The sequence below is a fragment of the Pelodiscus sinensis genome, chromosome 3 (assembly GCF_052426305.1).
Source record: "Pelodiscus sinensis isolate ZL-2025 chromosome 3, ASM5242630v1, whole genome shotgun sequence".
Taxonomy (NCBI): Eukaryota; Metazoa; Chordata; order Testudines; family Trionychidae; genus Pelodiscus; species Pelodiscus sinensis.
Window position 1 is genome coordinate 171,091,277 of NC_143054.1, and position 19,084 is coordinate 171,110,360.

At 44.6% G+C, this 19,084-nt stretch overlaps 1 protein-coding gene and 1 non-coding gene across 2 annotated transcripts in view; one reads left to right on the forward strand and one right to left on the reverse strand.

Moving 5' to 3' along the window:
- Nucleotides 1-736: 736 nt before the first annotated feature.
- Nucleotides 737-830, reverse strand: TRNAI-UAU (transfer RNA isoleucine (anticodon UAU)). Its single transcript has 2 exons — nt 793-830; nt 737-772 (listed from the first exon to the last, which is right to left on the reverse strand). It is a non-coding gene; the product is annotated as a tRNA-Ile (tRNA).
- An 8,439-nt stretch (nt 831-9,269) lies between these two features.
- Nucleotides 9,270-19,084, forward strand: part of HAAO (3-hydroxyanthranilate 3,4-dioxygenase) — a 70,066-nt gene continuing 60,251 nt past the window's right edge. The window contains exon 1 of the mRNA XM_006133988.5: nt 9,270-9,447. Coding sequence (XP_006134050.4) covers nt 9,368-9,447 — 80 coding nt within the window. The 5' untranslated portion in view covers nt 9,270-9,367. The remainder of the gene's footprint in view (nt 9,448-19,084) is intronic.

The following is a 19,084-nucleotide window of genomic DNA, read 5'->3' on the forward strand; positions in this document are numbered from 1 at the left end:
ATTAGCTTTTTAAAAATTGTCAACAATAATCCTCTGTTACAGTGAATAATACCATGATTTAGTCCAGACTTTAAAAAGCCAATTATTATATTGTCAGGCTGCACAATATACAGCTAACTTAAAATGAGGGGAAAGACCATTTATCCACTTGCAGCCTCAGAGAACTAGTTTGCAGGAACTCATCTTTCTGTGATAAATTGATAATCCATATTTTACATAAAGCATAATCTATATATTAAATATATAATTTTAAATGGTTGCCCACAAAAATCATACATGCAACATTTTCCAGAAAGATGTATAAATTACATAAACTAGCTTGGATATGACAGACAAGTGGAGACTAATAGTTAAAGCTAACACACATCCAAAAAGGCAGAAACATAGGTGAAATATACACAGACACACACAAAAATCATCAGCATGTAGGCATGCATATGTATACACATACACATGCCCATTTCTATTTATTATGTATCTCTATAGATACACAAAAATAGTATCTATAGAGAAAAAGCAGTTTAATCAAGCTGTGAGTTTATATCTGCTTATTGTATAACACAGTGTGTAGATTAGTACTATTATGCAGTGTTACACACACAGGCATAAAATGGCTGCACAATTTAGCCAAGGCCTGGCTCAGCAGTGAGTCCTAGTGCAAGCTGTACTGGAAAGCTGCAAACACTCTTTCACACCAAACACGAAAAACGTGCAGTGCGCGTCCCAAAAGAACATGTGCTCCAGGTGAGGCTCGAACTCACAACCTCGGCATTGCTCTGCTGTGTACTGCTGTATAAGTACCGCGCGCTAACCGATTGCGCCACTGGAGCCCTGACACCATGCCTTCCCGAACGCTTTATCAACGGTGTTCCCGGGGGCGGGGAACGGCGCAGAGCGGTAGCCGCTCACTCCCAGCGGCCGCGCGGACACTACTGGGGGGGAGGAGGCGCGGTGCAGGGGCGGGCCTGGCCCGGTGCCTGGCGGCGCGTAGCAGGGCCTAGCGGCGGAGCTAAACAATGGGAGCGGTGGCTTCCTCCCTTGCCGGGTGGAGGTGCGGTGGGGGCCCCTCCGAGGGAGCGCGGTGCTGGGGGGGCGCAGTGCAATGGGGTGGGGGCTCGGTGGGGGGGGCGCAGTGCAATGGAGTTGGGGCTCGGTGCGGGGGGGCGCAGTGCAATGGGGTGGGGGCTCGGTGGGGGGGACGCGGTGCGGATGCGGGTGGGCGCAATGCAATGGAGTTGGGGCGCGGGGGGGCGCAGTGCATGGAGTTGGGGCGCGGTGCGGGGGGAGGCGCGGTGCGGATGCGGGGGGGCTTAGTGCAATGGGGTGGGGGCTCGGTGAGGGGGGCGGTGCAATGGGGTGGGGGCGCGGTTGCAGGGGGCGGCACGGGGGGCGCCGTGCAATGGGGTTGGGGGGCGGCGCGGGGCAAGGAGGCGGTGCCCGACGCCCCCCGTTAGCCGCGGGGTGTGGGCAGCAGGGGCTCTGCACGTCGCTGCGGCGCCCGGGCCATGGTGCCGTGCAGCGCGCGCTGAGCTGTGACCCAGCCCCAGGGGAACGCGCTGGAGCCCGCTGGCTGGGCCCTGAAGCGCCCCCGCTGCTCTGAGCGATTTGCCCGCCGGGGGCAGCCGTTCCACGGAGCGGCTCTGGTTCCGGCTGCCTTCCTTTTCCCGAGAGCAAATCGGCAAAGCCCCGCGTGCAGCTCCCGGCAGCAGGGAGCCGCATGGATCCCAGGCCCACTCAGAACATCACTTCTCGTATTTCTGGGGGCCTTCTCTAACTTGTAACGCGCCCCGCCCCCTTCCGCACCTAAAACCGCTGTGGCAACCTGGTGTCATGGTGCAGGTGGACACTGGGGCATCAACACTGCGGGGCTGGGCCCATTGCATAGCCTTGCAGTTTGCTTGGGATTGTTGGTTGCAGGGTTAGGGGAGGGGATATTTTGGAGGGGACTTGGGTTTTTTTAACTTTATTTTCTCTTTGCACCATCTCAAGTGTAAGGGACTATGCACATGCTCCAGCATTGACTGGAATAGAAAAGAATTGGTCTCTGGAGAGAGAATTTCTTTGCTACATGTGCAAATGAAATATTTCATTGCTGGTTTATTGGTCCAACATTTGAGTGGCATTGAAATTGCCTACAGTATTTAGATGTAATTCTTCTTAATCCTGAATTGAAATTTTCCATACCAAACCAAATGATGATACAGACTAAACAACACAGTCTAAAGCATACTTAAAATAAATAATAACAAAGCAAACCTCAAACCAAAGATACTATTTTTTCCATAATCACTTCCTGTTTCACTCTGCTTATTCTAGCCCTGAAGCATTCAGTACTCTGAAAATGAGAAGAATCGTGTACTCTCAGGCACTCATAGAGCAAGTTAACATTTATTTTCAGTGAATTCAGAGCTAATGAGATTTGTAAGATTGCAGGTACAGCAGCAGTAGAAGTTTATCCATGTCTCACGGGTTCATCTACAGCATGGATTCGCAAACTGGGGGGCATGAAGAAATTCCAGGGAGGGTGTGAGGCAACTCAGTCGCTCCCCATCAAGTTTTGCAGCCCCGGTCAGTTCCTTCTTTTTTTTTTTTTTTTTTTTTTGTGGGAGGGGATGGGTAAGGGTTTTTCAAAAATCAAAAAGGGGGCATGATACCGAAAAGTTTGGGAACCACTCATCTACAGGTCATCCTCTCTATAAGTCAAAAATACATTCCAAAAAACTTGGACTTCTAGCGAAACTGCTTAAAGAGGGGATTTTTTTTTCCTATGGCTGACTTCCAGTTGCAATTTTTTTTGTGTGTGTGTGGGACTCAAGAGCAGGGAATGGGAGAACTTATAATGCATCAGTTCCTACAAGCATCAACGACTTTAGGGCAGAACGGATGTATGCTGGGGCGGCATATAGCAGGGACACCCTTTATACCAAGGATTTGAAGAATTTCTCCCAATATTGCTCTGTCACTGGTATGAAGTAGCCTTTGGCATTTTTATCACTGTGTCATATCAGCCAAACCTGCTCAGAGACTAGGTTGTGTACAGTAGCACATCCACCGTTGTTAGAACTGTCAAAACTACACCGGTGCCAGAGCAATTGTGTGAGAACATCCAAGTAGATAATCATATAGTGAGAAAGTAATAGTCTTCTTGTCCATTTGATTCTTGGGTTCTCTGCAAACAAGTACTTTATGAAGTCACTCTTGCCACCTGCTAAACTTTCCAACTCCCCAAAGGCAGCTTTAACTTATGTTTCTCATGTTTATGGAATGAAGAAAGGCAGAGGAAGAGAAGCTGCCCTCACCCCTCCCCTGAGTCCCTCTGTCCCACCTCTGAGCTCTCCACACCTCACAACCCCCTAACTCTGCACCCCACTATCCCAGGCCCTGAGCCCCTTCCCACCCCCTAACCCTGACTCCTCACACCCCCTAACCCTGACTCCTACACCCCCATATTTTCAGCCTCCTTCCCTGAGCCCCACATCTCCAAGCCCCTGCCCTGACTCCCGTACCCCACACACCCAGTCCCCTGCCCTCAAAGACCCAAGCAATGCTAAATAAATCTAATATAAAGATAATGAAACTGACATTCATGCCTGCTGAGGAACTGACCTCTGAATAATTCCACATGCCTCAGTATGATGCTAGCAATCTTCTGTAACAAGAAATGCATGTGCAGAAGGGTGTGTGTGTTTTTAAATACCCATGTTACCAAACAAAGCAACATATCTCCATATATTGTTTTTATTTCTCCCTGTTTGGCTATTATTATACATGACTCAATTTACAAAGTTATTCACTATTTCACACTAGTGCCCCTATGCAACCATTGTTGAGTTTTACGGAATGAGAAGCCAAAAATGGAAGGTGTTATAGAAAGCAGTTCATTTAATCAGTTTTTATATGTACAATACTCTGAACACCTTGTGCTCAAGACTCTTTGTACTCTAGATAAAGTGAGGACATGCTGAATTACGTCAACACATAAAAACGGCCTTTTGGTGCTTGTCATTATATAGCAGCCATAAAATAATTATATGTGCCTGACTTCTAGGTGCACAAATAGGACTAGATGGTTTTCTCCATGCATATATCACAGACAGTGGTAATATGGCCACTGTTATATTTAAAACATTTAGAAAAAGGAGCCCACATAATTACATTTAGTAATATTAATATTATAAAGATCATAATCTTCATTTGTAGATTATAAGTGGCCAATTTTTCCATTCCTCTTTGGAATACAGCAGATTGAGCAGAAGATTTTCCTGACAAATTTAACTCCTCTTAAAGATGAGCATTGCTTTTCTAAGTGACCACTGCAGACTAACTAATTTCCACTAAAAGTGGTTTTAGAAAGCTAGAACATTATTGTGTCATTCTTTTGGGATTGAGGAATATTTGCCTAAATTGCATGAAACTAATTGCAAGAAATTCTCTAATGCATTCTTGGTCTCTTCAATGTTCATTGTGCAACTGGAAAAAAGGCAGAGAGGCAGTTCCATGCATTCAGTGTAATTTCTGTCAACCAGTTGCTAATATTGCTTATATAAAGGCCGATATCAGATGACAGTGGGCCTATCTAAATTAGAGTTTGTGGTTCTGTTTTAACCCATGTTAACGGATTCTAAATTAACCTGAGATAGTTAATGTAATTGTACATGTTGCACCTCTCTAAACCAGAACTCTCTGGCTGGACCACAGATGTTCCAGGAGCAGAAAGTCCCAGTGGAGGGCTAGCAGTGGTGAGCCCTGAAGGCCAGCAGGTCAGCAGGCTGCTGCTGCAGGGTTTCCCAGTGGGGTCTGGAGCCTAGCACATGGCAGTGAAGCCCCTGTCTCTGGATCCCCTGCTACACCCCCAAGGATGGGACTGGCTACACTCCCAGCCCTGGCTGTTCTCCCAGCCACTGACTCTCCTGCTGCTGGACTGGCTGCATTTCCAGCTGCCAGCTCTCCTGCCACTAGACCAGTGTTTCTTAAAACTTTTTAAGACCGAGGAACACCAAACAATTATTTTATGAGGAACACCAAGGATTTTTTATTGACCAAAAAAAGGGGTGGGGGGAAGGGCCAGGAGGTAGTTATTGAGGAAAAAATGGTCTGGGAAAAGTTATTGAGTAAAAAAAAAAAAGCTAAAAAAGGTTGCCTGCCCCTTTAAGGGCAGCCATTTTGAATTCCGTTCTCCAGTGTGCCGCGGAACACAGTTTAAGAAACACTGCTCTAGACTCTTCGTCAGCTCCCATTCCTAGCCACTGGGGCTCTCTGGTCCAGCAACATCCTGCTGGACTACAAATGTGGCTGGACCAAAGAGTTCTGGATTAGAGAGGTTCAACCTGTATTAATCTATAATAAGGATATAAAGTGACCAAAAACATTGCCACAGAAGAGTAAAAATTCTGTGCAGTTTCCCATCACAGTGTACTTCCCCTAAATTAAAATGTAGTGTGAATGGAAAGATCTCTCATCGTACAACTTGCCAGTAGTTTGCAGCAGGACATAGCACTGCAAAGCCTAAAACATTTTATTATTTCAAATGTTCAACTTTTTTTGGTGCCATGCACTATATGTAAAAGCATTCCAGCAATACATGTGAAAAATTAGTCAATTTTTTTAAAACCATGTGAAAATATACCAGTAATACTGGTGTAATTACCGGTACCAGTACAACTCCATGTGTGGATGCTACACTAACCCCGACCGTCAATCATAGCTGAAGTGTGTCTGCAGTAAAACCAGCAGGAGCTGCGCTTGCATCGGTTCCGGCTACTCCTCTCATCCTAGTGGAGTACCAGTATCGACAGCAGAGCGCTCAGAGATTGATATATTGTGTCTAAGGTAGGAATGTTAGATAAGCTGATGCTTATCTGTTAATGTTATCAGTTAAACTTTTCCCCACTCCTGGGGAGGTGGCTTCAATGCTGCAATGAAACCTAAGCTTTGCTACAGACTCTGCAGTATAAAGCTTATTTAAGCTGTAGAGCCCATACCATGTGACACTTCAACCACTGAGATTTTCAGCGGTTATCTGTTTACTATTTTTATCGACTTTGAACATCCCTAGTCTAAGCAGACGCGATAAATCGACAGCTTGGTGGATCAATCACTGAAGCGTCAATCCCCAGCATAATCACTTTTTTGTTTTTGTTTTGGAATAGCCTAAATCACTTGAAGAGACAAGATAAACTGGAAAAAGACATTCTTATATGAGTGTCCACTCCTGGAGATTTTCTGTTGTAGCTATATTAGTTTAAAGTCACCCCTTAGGTTATACCAGTGTAACACTAAGAAACACTTCGATCAAATTATCTCAAATGTGCACTTTATCCCCAACATATCAATTTTGAAGCCAATCTGGCCACTTATGTGTATTTCAGTGAGAATTTAAATTCAGGGTTAAGCAGAAACCATGTTATCACCCTTTCATGTTCACACATATAGAAAAATATTAAGAAGACTAAGCTATGACAAGAAAGGGCAAATCCTTATAAATATTAATTGGTAAAAATGTCTATATGTTTATTTCTTTATAAAAGACAGTGGAAAATCCCCTACAAATTGAGAATGGAAATAGAACAGAAACTGTCCCAGGTGTTCAGAAAATGGCAAACAGATCTGTACAGACTCACTAATCAGACCATAGTAATGCCTAATAATTCACAACCAGTTCTCTGCTTATTTGCCCAGGAGGTGATAACCACAAACTGTGATCTTCCATAAGAATTTTACAATACAGTAGGCATGACCTCACATTATGCCATCAAACTTATGCAGAATCATAAACAAGAGAGAAAATTCAGAAGTGATTCTAAGGGGATGACACCAGACATCAGTGTTGCTGATGATTTTGTCACGAGTCCCATGATACATTGTTTTACTTAAACTCCCAGCTCCTGGAGTCAAGTGATATGTGATTATTTCAGCTTTCATTCTTAAAAAAAAAAGTAAATTTTTAGCCTTCATGGCTTTGAAGACAGCTTCAAAATGAGATCCAGTGCACCCTTAAAAAGCAGAAAACACACCAAATCTATTATTTTCCATAATCACACGATTTTAAAACCAATGTCATGATAGTGGATGAGGCTGAGTCATGATTTTTAAGTGTTGGGGGTTACAATACTGCAGTCTGCTAAATTAATTAAAAAAGAAGGGGGAATACACACACACACACATAACTTTCAGGCAGGCGTGCATAGTTATGTATTTTCAGCATCATTCACAACTGTCAGGCTGTATGAAAGGGAGAGTACAAGAGGGAAAGGGAGGCTTGTCTCAGCTCCGAAAGAACATCTGGCATAGCAACAGTGGTCCTAGACACACCTCCTTATGAGGCTGTCTGATACCTGATGAGCTGAGATAAGAGCTCTGCTGACTGGCTAAAAGAAAGAGGGAGCTAAATTTGGTCCAGTTTCCTTCCAGTTGGCTGCATATGAAGGAAAGGGGGGATAGAGTCCTTTCAACTTCCCGTGGCACAATCTGAGACACATAAGAGGCAGCAGAAAAGAAGGCAGGATTCGGAACACAATTTGACCCATCAGTTCTAATTTTAGCTAATTATTTCCAATTCATGGGGAAATTTGTCATGGTTGCAGTTGCCCAACAAGTCGCGATGGTTGAGATTATAGCGTAGCTATGACTCAGATGTTTTTAGCACTATGTAATCTAGCTCAGAAGGCAACTAAATTAAAAAGACTAGGACTCATATATTGCTGACACTGATGGAGCTTACATCAGTATTACCAATCGTGGGAATTTTTTGCAGAAAGAAGTCTACTGTAGACATACCATGGTGATGTCTCTACACATCTGCCCATGTAGGGAAGGGCATCCTGCTTCAGAGAGCATGTTTTGCAAGTATGACTGCTCCCTCTTGTCACTGTTTCCCTTCAAGGGTTACATTTATAAAGGCTTCAACTCAACTTCCATTTCTGCTCCCAAAATTCTACATAAATAGTTTATCACACTGACACATGTATGCACAAGATTGTACTCATACAAACAACACTCACTTGTATTTTAGCATGAACTCTGTTTACATGCACAAATGGAATTTGTAGATTAGATGCAATTATCTTCAACAGTTACTCCAGATTTACACTGATATAACCAAATCAGAAAAAGCCTAATTGCATACAAAATAAATTATATTAAATACACAAGCTAATGAGAGTGCCCAAGATAAATACCTGTATTACCAACTTTAGATAATTCAGGGATGTATACCACATTTTGGACATATCTAGACTATGCAGAACGGTCGAAAGAGGATATGCAAATTCAAAAAATTATGTCTCATGTGGCCTGCAGTCTATATTGGGAGATGGGTGAAGCTCTGGGGGCTGTCTGTGATCTCCAGCACCCTCCTCCCCATTGCCTGCAGGCTGTCTGGGCAGGAGCGAGGCTCGGGGGGGGGGGGAGGGTGGGTCCCTGCCGGGAGGGCAAGAGGCTTGGGTGGGTGGGTGGATCCCGGGTTCCCCCCCCCCCAATTTCCTGCGGGCTTTCTGGGGAGGGGCCTCATTCCAGGAGTTGCTCCTGCCTGCAGCTGCCCCCCTGCAGTCTGCAGCTTATCTGGGGAGGGCCAGGCTCTGGGGGCTTCAAATGGACAAACAGACACATAGACAGACAGGGACACACTCTAAAACATGAGAGAGAGAGAGAGAATCTCCTTCAACTCAACTCAATAGGCCTGTGCTTTGGCAGCAGGCAGTTTCTACCATTTTGTTGACATAGTAACAATTTTATTTCCCAGGAGCTGTGAATTTCTTACAATACCAACCTGTTGACATCTGACCTAAATTCTCTACTTGCAGTAGTAACAAGTTAAACATCATGAACAAAGTCACTCATTATTCCATTCTTAAATACTTCAGGAATAGCTATTTATTAAAAAATTTAAAATATCCATTTATATATAAATATATATCATTATGCAGCCACAATTCTGCCTTTCTTCCGTTAGACTGTATTCTAAACAACTGTCTAGTTAGTATATTATTTTCATGATAATGCGATTTACTGACATTTAACCTGTACCTTCAACAAGATAATGAATACAAACAGAATGATTTTCTTCCTTCTAGCCCTGCTAAAGCAAAGGTTGTATATTTAAACAAACCTAAGCAAAGATCTAGATTTTTTTTAAACTGCATCAGTTGATCATTAACTAAGCTATTAGAAAATAGTTTGCTCTACAAAATAACCTTTGGCTGATCAAAGTAGTTCCCCTTTTCACCGTAGCATGAAGAACAATTCTATCTTATCAACCAATCACATGAGCTTTGTGGTGGGAGTAACCTAACCACTCAACAAGAGTGCGTTCTGCATTCTTCTGTGCAAATTCGTTAACTTCCTCTAAAAATCGCATTGCTGGTGTGCCATGGAGCTGCTTGTAAATGTAAGAAAATGGATTGAAGAAAACAAAACTGCTTTTTTACCCCCAGTGTGCAATAAGCTCATGTAAGTAAATAAAGATATTGTTTTGCCTTGCATAGTCTCAGGATAAAAGGAAACTTCTGTAAAATTCATACAATTGGCAAAGATTAATACTTGTGGATAAAATTGTTCTTCCTACCAGAAGTCTGGCCACAGACTTCTTTTAAAAGACAGAACATGCTTGAAAATTGTTTAATAATTTAAATAAATGGACTGTGTATGTTGAGCACACTGCAATCTACGGCCCTCGTCCAAAGTTCACTGATGTCTACACTGCCTTTTCTGCTAATTTCAGTGTGCTTTGGATCTGCCTCATTGGGAGAAAAATCACATAGAACTATCTCATGAATTATGAGATTCAGCTTATACATTTCCACTACTTCCTTCTCACTTTGAGTTTCCATACTTGGAGGTCAAAGTCATTCCAGCAGTCAGTGAGCAGCCACTCCAGCTCCCTAAGTGAAGGATGGCCCCATTGTTACAATCAAAGAGTAGCAGAATGAGTAATACATGAGACAATGGAACAAGGAAGAGAGAAGGATGCTTAGAGAGCTAAGTTTCAGAGGGGTAGCTATGTTAGTTTGTTTTAGTGAAAACAACAAGGGGTCCTGTGGCACCTTGAAGACTAACAAATGTATTTAGTCATAAGCTTTTGTGGGTTGGAACCCATTTCGCGTGATGAATCTGACAAAATGGGCCATAGCCCATGAAAGCTTATGCCCAGATAAATTTGTTAGTCTTCAAGGTGCCACAGGACACCTCTTTTTTTTTAAAAGCAAGCTAAGTTAATTTCTACCACAGCTGTCAGCTCCGTGGCCTGATCTAGCCTACCCAGTTTCCTGTTTGTAAATCAGGCTGTGTATATTAGCTCTTTTCTCATTATAATTTATGTCACTCAGGGGCGTGAAAAACACTCCTCTGAGTGGCCTAAGTTTACATTGACAAAAGCACCAATGTGGACAACGATATGTTGATGCTTTGGGGATGGTTTAAGTTATGTCCATTGAAGAGGTCTCTCCTGTCAGCCTAAAGTGGCTACACAAGCAATTTTACAGCAGCACAGGGTTTTTACCACGGTAGTCTCTTGTGTAGACAAGGCCTCAAGTAGGGAGAAAGTGACGTCCCAATCTGGCAATGCTTTCCTATAAGGTTGGTTGGCAACCAGAGAGTAGAGATGTGATCTGTGCCCTGAATGAGACGTGTCACGTTTGGCAATTTTACAAGGCATTGCATAGCTTTCTCTCAGGAATGTTCTCAAGATTCAATGATATTTTGTTCCACAGATTGGCCACGGTGGTCATGTATATCTTACAGGGTGACTGTGCCAATGTCCACTATAACAATTGCAAAAAATAACTCCCAGGATGGCCTTACATTTTGTTTTAAATACATTAGGTCAGCCATCTACACATTATGTTCCCAAGAACACTCAAGAACCTATAAAATCTGATTTCTACTCTCCTATTCTGGACAGAATTCTTGTAGCGCTTGATAGATGATTCACCTCCAACTCCAATTTGCTTTCTGCATTAACTGCTTGTGACCCAAAAAGTGAAAATTTTCTTGATTATGAGAAATTGAAAATAATAGTCTGGATGCAGAAGTCAAAGCTGGCAAGAAGCACATTGCCAAAAAATTGACTTCAGTTTCTGAATTCTGGAATGTTCTTAGAGATTTGCCAACAGGTTATGTCACTCAATGAGGAGTAACGGTAGTTCGAATTAGGAGCTTTAATTCGAACTACCTAGTCCATGCCACGTGTAGCCGCGGGCAGGTGTTCAAACTACAGGGCATTTAAAAATGGCGGCGCCCGGGAACATGCAAATAAAGCCCGGAATATTTAAATCCCAGGCTTCATTTGCAAGTTCGAATGCCTACATTAGCCACCCTAGTTTGAACCCTTAGTCTGTCTCTGAGGGTATGTCTACACTACAGCGCTAATTCGAACTAACTTAGTTCGAATTAATTAATTCGAACTAAGCTAATTCGAATTAGCACAGCTAGACTTAAAAACAGAGTGGACCCTGAACAGAGGTTAAGGATGGCCGGAAGCAGTGCCGGCAGGGCATCAGATGAGGAGTTAGAGCGTGGAGCTGCTGTCTCAGGCTAGCCGAGGGCTGTGCTTAAAGGGTCCCGACCCCCACCCCGGACAGACAGTTCTCAGGGGTGCCCCGCTTGCAAAGCAGTCCTGGCTTGGAGTGCCCGGAATACCCACACTTGGCACACCACAGCACTCGGCCATCAGCCCGGCTGCACTTGCCACAGGCTGCCATCTGGGGAGAGGCGGTAATTGGGGGGCTGCAGGAGAGCTTCCACCCCCAGAAGCCCGCAGAGCCAGCCCAGTCCTCCCCATCGGGGACTCGTACCCCATTCCTCCTTCACCTCCTTCCACTTACCCTTCCATAGCCCCCCTTCCTGATGTACAAAATAAAGAAAACGTGTGGTCAAAAATAGAATCTCTCTTTATGGAACAAAACTGGGGGAGACTGGGAAAAAGAGGTGGGAGAGGGGAAGAGAGAAGGTAGGAGAGGGGAGGGCAACTACAATGATCAGGGGTTTGGAACAGGTCCCATATGAAGAGAGGCTAAAGAGACTGGGACTTTTCAGCTTAGAAAAGAGGAGACTGAGGGGGGATATGATAGAGGTCTATAAAAGCATGAGTGGTGTGGAGAGGGTGCATACAGACAAGTTCTTCATTAGTTCCCATAATAAAAGGACTAGAGGACACCAAAGGAAAGGAATGGGTAGCAGGCTTCAAACTAATGACAGAAAGTTGTTCTTCACAAAGCAAAGAGTCAACCTGTGGAACTCCTTGCTGCAGGAGGCTGTGAAGGCTAGAACTAGAACAGAGTTTAAAGGGAACTTAGAGAAAGTCGTGGAGGTTGGGTCCATGGAGTGCTATTAGCCAGGGGGTAGGAATGGTGTCCCTGGCCAAAGTTTGTGGAAGGCTGGAGAGGGATGGCACGAGACAAATGGCTTGGTCACTGTCTTTGGTCCATCCCCTCCAGGGTCCCTAGTGTTGGCCGCTGTCAGCAGACAGGCTACTGGGCTAGCTTGACCTTTGGTCTGACCCAGTACGGTTATTGTAAGCTCAGGGTTCAGGGTCAGGGGTCTCACTGGACCACCTTGACTTTCATGCAAACCTGCTCCTGGGTGGCCAGGCTGGCAGCTCTCTTGCCCTAGACGGCCACTTTCCTGTGCCTAGTGCAGAGGTCGTGGACGAGGTCCACGATGTCTGCACTGGACCAGGCGGGTGCCCGCCTCTTGTGGAGCAGGGCAGGCTCCCTGGAGCCGCCAGCCTGGTCCCGGGAAGAGGGGGAGGGCTGGGGGGCATCGGGTGGCTGGCTCGAGCCGTGCCAGGTGGAGAGTCTGCTGGCTCGGTGCTGGCAGGCTTGCACCTGGCATGGGCACCGTAGCCAGCCCATGCCCCTTTAAGGAGTCTGTGGCCGGGAGGGGGACAGTAGAGTTTTTCTGGTGTTGGCCAGAGTGGCCACCAGGGAAAGCTGGGGAGGGCTAGCCTCCCACTAGTTCGAATTAAGGGGCTACACACCCCTTAATTCGAACTAGTAAGTTCGAACTAGGCTTAGTCCTCGTGGAATGAGGTTTACCTAGTTCGAACTAAGCACTCCGCTTAGTTTGAACTAGCGGAGCGCTAGTGTAGCGCCTATCAAAGTTAATTCGAACTAACGTCTGTTAGTTCGAATTAACTTTTTAGTGTAGACATACCCTGAGTCTGTTTTTCCACTCACTGAAAATGATATCTCCAGGGCTTCCCCTTCTGGAGACGGCTTCCTCAGCCAGCCAGCCTCACAGTCTACAAACCTTGAAGGCTCTAGTGACAGTGATTTCAAACCTGTGCTTTGGTTCCCTTTTGTATGCCAGTCTTGTCCTTGATTGGCCACTTTCTCTACGGCTACTCTAGCCTCCTTGGAGGACTTCTCTATTGTCCTTTTTGTCTAGGATAGGGTGCAACAGGTCACAAGCCTTCAGCAAGGGGCATCAGGGACTGATCCACCCAGTCATAAGTACAAAAATTCACATTCACAGCCTTCCTTTCTTTCTGTCCATCCCTGTTTTCCTTCACCCATCTATTGAAGAGCACTGTTAAGGGAACAACATCTCTTTTATTCCAGAACGCTGGATAAATGAGTTTCCCTTTCTTTACTTCTGACTATTTGATGAACTAGTTTTAAGAGAATCTTCCACCTAATTTAGTTCCTTAGTAAGATACAGGTTGGACATCCCTTGTCTAGCACCTCAGGACCTAACTGGTCTTGAATGAGGGGATTTGCCAGACCTTGGGAGGTCCCTCCCAACATGTCCCCTGCTTAACCGCTTCCCCTTCCCCTGCTGAATTGCTTCCCCTTCCACTGCAGCTGCCTTCTCCAGCCCTGGCTCCCCAGGCGGGAGCTCCTAGCTGCTATGGGGGCCAGAGCTCTGCAGCTGTGACCAGAGCTGGAGCTTCATAGCCATTGTAGGACCCTGAGCTCCATGACTGGGGCCAGAGCTCCATGGCCAGTGTCAAACCCCAAGGTCTGCAGCTGGGGCCAGAGCGTCCTGTCTGTGGCCAGGGCTGGAGTTCCACGGCTGCTGTCGGAACCCGAGCTCCGCAGCCACTGCTAGGGTTGCCAGGTGTCCAGTTTTGAACCAGGCAGTCAAGTATTTGAGCTTTTTGTTCGGAAAACAAATTGAGAAAATATAAATGTCCAGTATTTTCTAAATAAGATGTAATGTAGATTGTGATGTAATGTCAAGTGTGTTCAGCATTTTTGTTGAAACCGTCTGGCAACCCTCACTGCTGCTGACTCCTGCTACCTCCCCACTGCAGGGGGAAGAACTGTCCGCTGCACCACCTCCCTCTCCATGTTGCTCCCCACCCCCCACATAGGGCTCCCAGCTGAGTCACCAGGTGCTTTTCCCCCACCGCACTCCTGCCCCACAGCCCGGCCTCCCTCCAGAGCCTGTGGATCTGCCCATACTCCACCCTGCTCCTCCTAAACTCTGCCCCACTCTGGGCCTCCTCTCCATCCCCCTCATCTCTTCACTCCCCCTTGGGCTCTGTGATCTAGGAACATCCCTGGTCCTGCTAGACCAGGGATGTTGCTAGACCAGAGAGCAGCAGTTAAGGGAGGTGTACAACCTGTATAAAATCCTTTGTTATGACCAAAATCTTTGGAAACATTTTTAACATAAACATATGGTGAAATTTCATAAACAGGTCTATTGTTATGGAGATCACACAGACTAAATTAGTGTTCCCTTTTTCTAGAAGCAATGAACTTTGTTATAAACACATTAAGCTGCACTTACTAATTTAAAATAATGTCTTTGTTTCAGTGCATTAAATATGCAGTAATCTGGAATGATTACTTAATAAAGGTTTAAGAGAATACATTTAAAATACAAAAGCATTTTAGAAATACTGATTAAGAAAATGTAAAACAGAGAAGAGCTACATCATGTATTCCATAGTATTACATGTATTCAGCGAGACAGCTGACTTGCCCTTCCTACAAAGTTTTTACGAATAAATCTCTAACAAACTTCAGGATATATCGAAAACCTGTGAGTTACATTTTTTATTCCCAAATTTAGTGCTTTTAATTAGGTACCTTCGGCATGTCCAGACTTCACAATCTGGCATGCAGGGGAAAACATGCTCCATTTTCTTTAGAAAGAAATTTTAGAAGAGCGGGTTTTTTTTTCAAATGTTATTTGCTACATTTGGGTTCAAGGATTTGGTTGAAAGGAGTGAGCAGAGGGGGGAGTGAAGAGAAGATGGAGATGGAGGGGGAGGGGCAGAGCAGAGGCAGAGTTGAGGAACAGCAGGGGTGGAGTATGGGCAGATCCACAGGCTCTGGAGCTTGCCTCCCCAAGCAGCAGCTTTACCCACTGTGCATGGTAATAAAAAATATTTCTTTTGTCAGTGGAATAAGGCATAATGTTGAAACCCTACCGTACATGAATACAAAGGATTTCCTATTCCTCTTCATGATATCTTTATATTATAACACAATTTTCACATTAATTTGAATGTTTATTTACTGTGATATTGGTTTTAATCCAGTTCATTCAAAAAGAAATTACAAAAGAACAAAACTTCCAGGAATCACTTCTTTTTAATTATCCTAAAGCTTCCCTGTAAATGAAAGTTAAATAACCAGTTCTGCTAGTTCAGGAATGTAAATGCTTTTCATGACTGCATGTGAATCTTTGCTTTTCTGAGTAACTATTCTAAGACACAGATTTCACTGAGGATGTGCACATTCCCCTGTGTACTGAAGGTGGGATCCTTCTTCCAGGTAGCACCAGCGGCATCCAAGGCCAGGTTCAATATCTAGGGTTCCTCTCCATCCATCCAACACAAAACTGGCTCAAGTCCCCACCTAGTAACCTGGGAAAGTCACACAACACCCCTGGGTGCCTCTGGGAGGCAATGCTCCCCACTCGCAAACAGAGTCTGAGTGGAAAAGAAACCTTTAATAAAAGGGGAGGGAAGTAACATGGCATTAATTTGGGAAAATACCACAGAGTTCATAACCAAGCAGGTTGGGCAATGTCCTTTTCCTCTCAGGTTTTTAAGTCCAATAACGTAAATGTCCCTTTCTCTGCACCCCACTCACAGTCACTGCCCTTGGTCAGGGAAGACCAGAGTTCAGAGGTGATCTGCAGAGTTTACCTCCCATCCAGAGTGGGAGGGGGAGGGAAGGGGGCGCATCACACTCACTCTGCTGGTCACCTTCATCCACCTGCTCACTGCTCTCTGGGGGTATGTCTACACTACAGCGCTAATTCGAACTAACTTAGTTCGAATTAGTTAATTCGAACTAAGCTAATTCGAACTAACGCATCCAGACTAAAAAACTAGTTCGAATTAGCGTTTTGCTAATTCGAACTAGCATGTCCACACAGAGTGGACCCTGAACCGGGGTTAAGGATGGCCGGAAGCAGTGCCGGCAGGGCATCAGATGAGGAGTTAGAGCGTGGAGCTGCTTTCTCAGGCTAGCCGAGGGCTGTGCTTAAAGGGACCCGACCCCCACTCCGGACAGACAGTTCTCAGGGGTGCCCCGCTTGCAAAGGAGTCCTGGCTTGGAGTGCCCTGAGTGCCCACACTGGGCACATCACACCACTCGGCCATCAGCCCGGCTGCACTTGCTGCAGGCTGCCATCTGGGGAGAGGGGGCAATTGGGGGGCTGCAGGAGAGCTTCCACCCCCAGAAGCCAGCAGAGCCAGCCCAGTCCTCCCCATCGGGGGCTCGTACCCCATTCCTCCCTCACCTCCTTCCACTTACCCTTCCCTAGCCCCCCTTCCTGATGTACAAAATGAAGAAAACGTGTGGTCAAAAATAGAATCTCTCTTTATTGAACAAAACTCAGGGAGACTGGGAAAAGGAGGTGGGAGAGGGGAAGAGAGAGGGTGGGAGGGGGAAGGGCAACTAAAATGATCAGAGGTTTGGAACAGGTCCCATATGAAGAGAGGCTAAAGAGACTGGGACTTTTCAGTTTAGAAAAGAGAAGACTGAGGGGGGATAGAATAGAGGTCTATAAAAGCATGAGTGGGGTGGAGAGGGTGCATCAAGAAAAGTTCTTCATTAGTTCCCATAATAAAAGGACTAGAGGACACCAAAGGAAAGGAATGGGTAGCAGGCTTCAAACTAGTAACAGAAAGTTGTTCTTCACAAAGCAAAGAGTCAACCTGTGGAACGTCTTGCTGCAGGAGGCTGTGAAGGCTAGAACTAGAACAGAGTTTAAAGAGAAGTGAGATAAAGTGATGGAGGTTGGGTCCATGGAGTGGTATTAGCCAGGGGGCAGTCCCCGGGTTACGTACAAGATAGGGACTATAGGTTTGTTCTTAAGTTGAATTTGTACATAAGTTGGAACTGGCTCCAGATTCAGCCACTGCTGCGGAAACTGACCAGGGGCTGACTACAGGAAGCCCGAGGCAGAGTTGCTCTGCCCCCAGCTTCCTGGAATCAGCCACTGATCAGTTTCAACAGCGGCTGAATCTGGAGCCTGGGACAGAACAGCTGGGGTGTTGGACGAAGCAGTACAGATTATTAATTATATAAAAACTCGACCATTACAATCAAGACTGTTCAAAATTATGTGTGAAGATATGGGTAGTCAGCACACAGCCCTGCTTCTACATACAGAAGTCAGGTGGCTATTACGAGGAAAAGTGCTGGTTAGATTATTTGAATTGCGTCATGAGCTCTCCATAAATCTGATGGATCACAAATTCCAACTGTCTGATTGTTTAACAGACTTTTTGTGGTTATCTAGAGTTGTGTATCTTGCAGACATCTTTACAAAACTAAATGAAGTAAATCTGTCGTTGCAAGGAAAGAATGTAAATATTTTTAATGCGAAAGACAAAATTTTGTCATTGTCACGGAAGCTACAGTTTTGGATCTCATCTGTAGGACGAAATGATTTGGATTGTTTACCAACTCTGAATGATTTCCTTGAAGAAAATGGATACAAACTTGATGAAGATATTCGCAGCGACATTGCAGATCATCTCCGCGATTTATACATGAACATCATTAAGTATTTTCCAAACATCAATGACAACAATAACTGGATTCGAAATCCATTAAGTTTAACAGAAAAGCCAGTCAGTTTTTCTACACAAGATTATGAAAACCTAATTGAAATCGCTTCAGATGGCCAATTAATACAAAAATTTAAAGAAGTTTCTCTGATTACATTTTGGAGTGAAGTCAAGAATATTCATCTTTATCAAGACGTGCAATTCGTCAGCTGTTACCCTTTGCCAGTACATACTTGTGCGAAACTGGGTTCTTGAACTATGCATTAATGAAAACGAAATACAGAAATCGACTGAATGCTGCGCCAGATATGCGAATCCAACTTTCTAGTATTAAACCAAATATAAAAAGAATTTGCTAAGAAAAGAAGAAAAACCACTCTTCGCATTGAAAACTATGAATATAATTAATATTATTTGATAGTTTTATTTTTTGTACATATTTAATATGATTTTTGTTGAATATAAATGAATGGTGTTATATTCAATATGTTGAATTTAAATGAATGGTGATCTCATGACCGTATTTAGCTTATTACTACGAATTGTGGTGTACTGGCAGTCTGTGTGTGTTTGGGTGTGTTTTGTTTTTTTGCTCGACAAACTTAATCCCTGGCTAGGGGATTCCTTGAAATTTTTCTGAGTTTGAAAGGGTTCCGTGGTCAAAAAAAATTGGGAAACACTGACCTACAGCAGAGCAACACAGATACTGAAAACAGCTAAGTTCTGGGAAGGCTCAAGCACAGGAACTTGACATAGCACTCAGGTGCACAGCCCCAAAGGGATCAAAAACCCCAGCTAAATCTGTCTTCCTCTGTATAAAAGTTTTACATAGAGAAAGCTCATAAAGTTTGCCCCCCTTTTCAATGAAGGAGAAAGCAGGAGCCCTGGGTTCAAGTCCCTTCTCTATATCACACAGAGAAGGGATTTGAACCTGGATCTTATATATATCCTGTGTGGGTCCTCTAACAATTTAAATAGAAAGGTTGGTCCAGCTAACCCTTTTCTGGAGTTAGGAATGCAAATATCTCTAGCAAATCAGGCTCTGCCGCTGAAGTAAGCTAAATGCCACTAGGGCTTAAGCAGTTCAATGGCATCTGGACTTGAGTG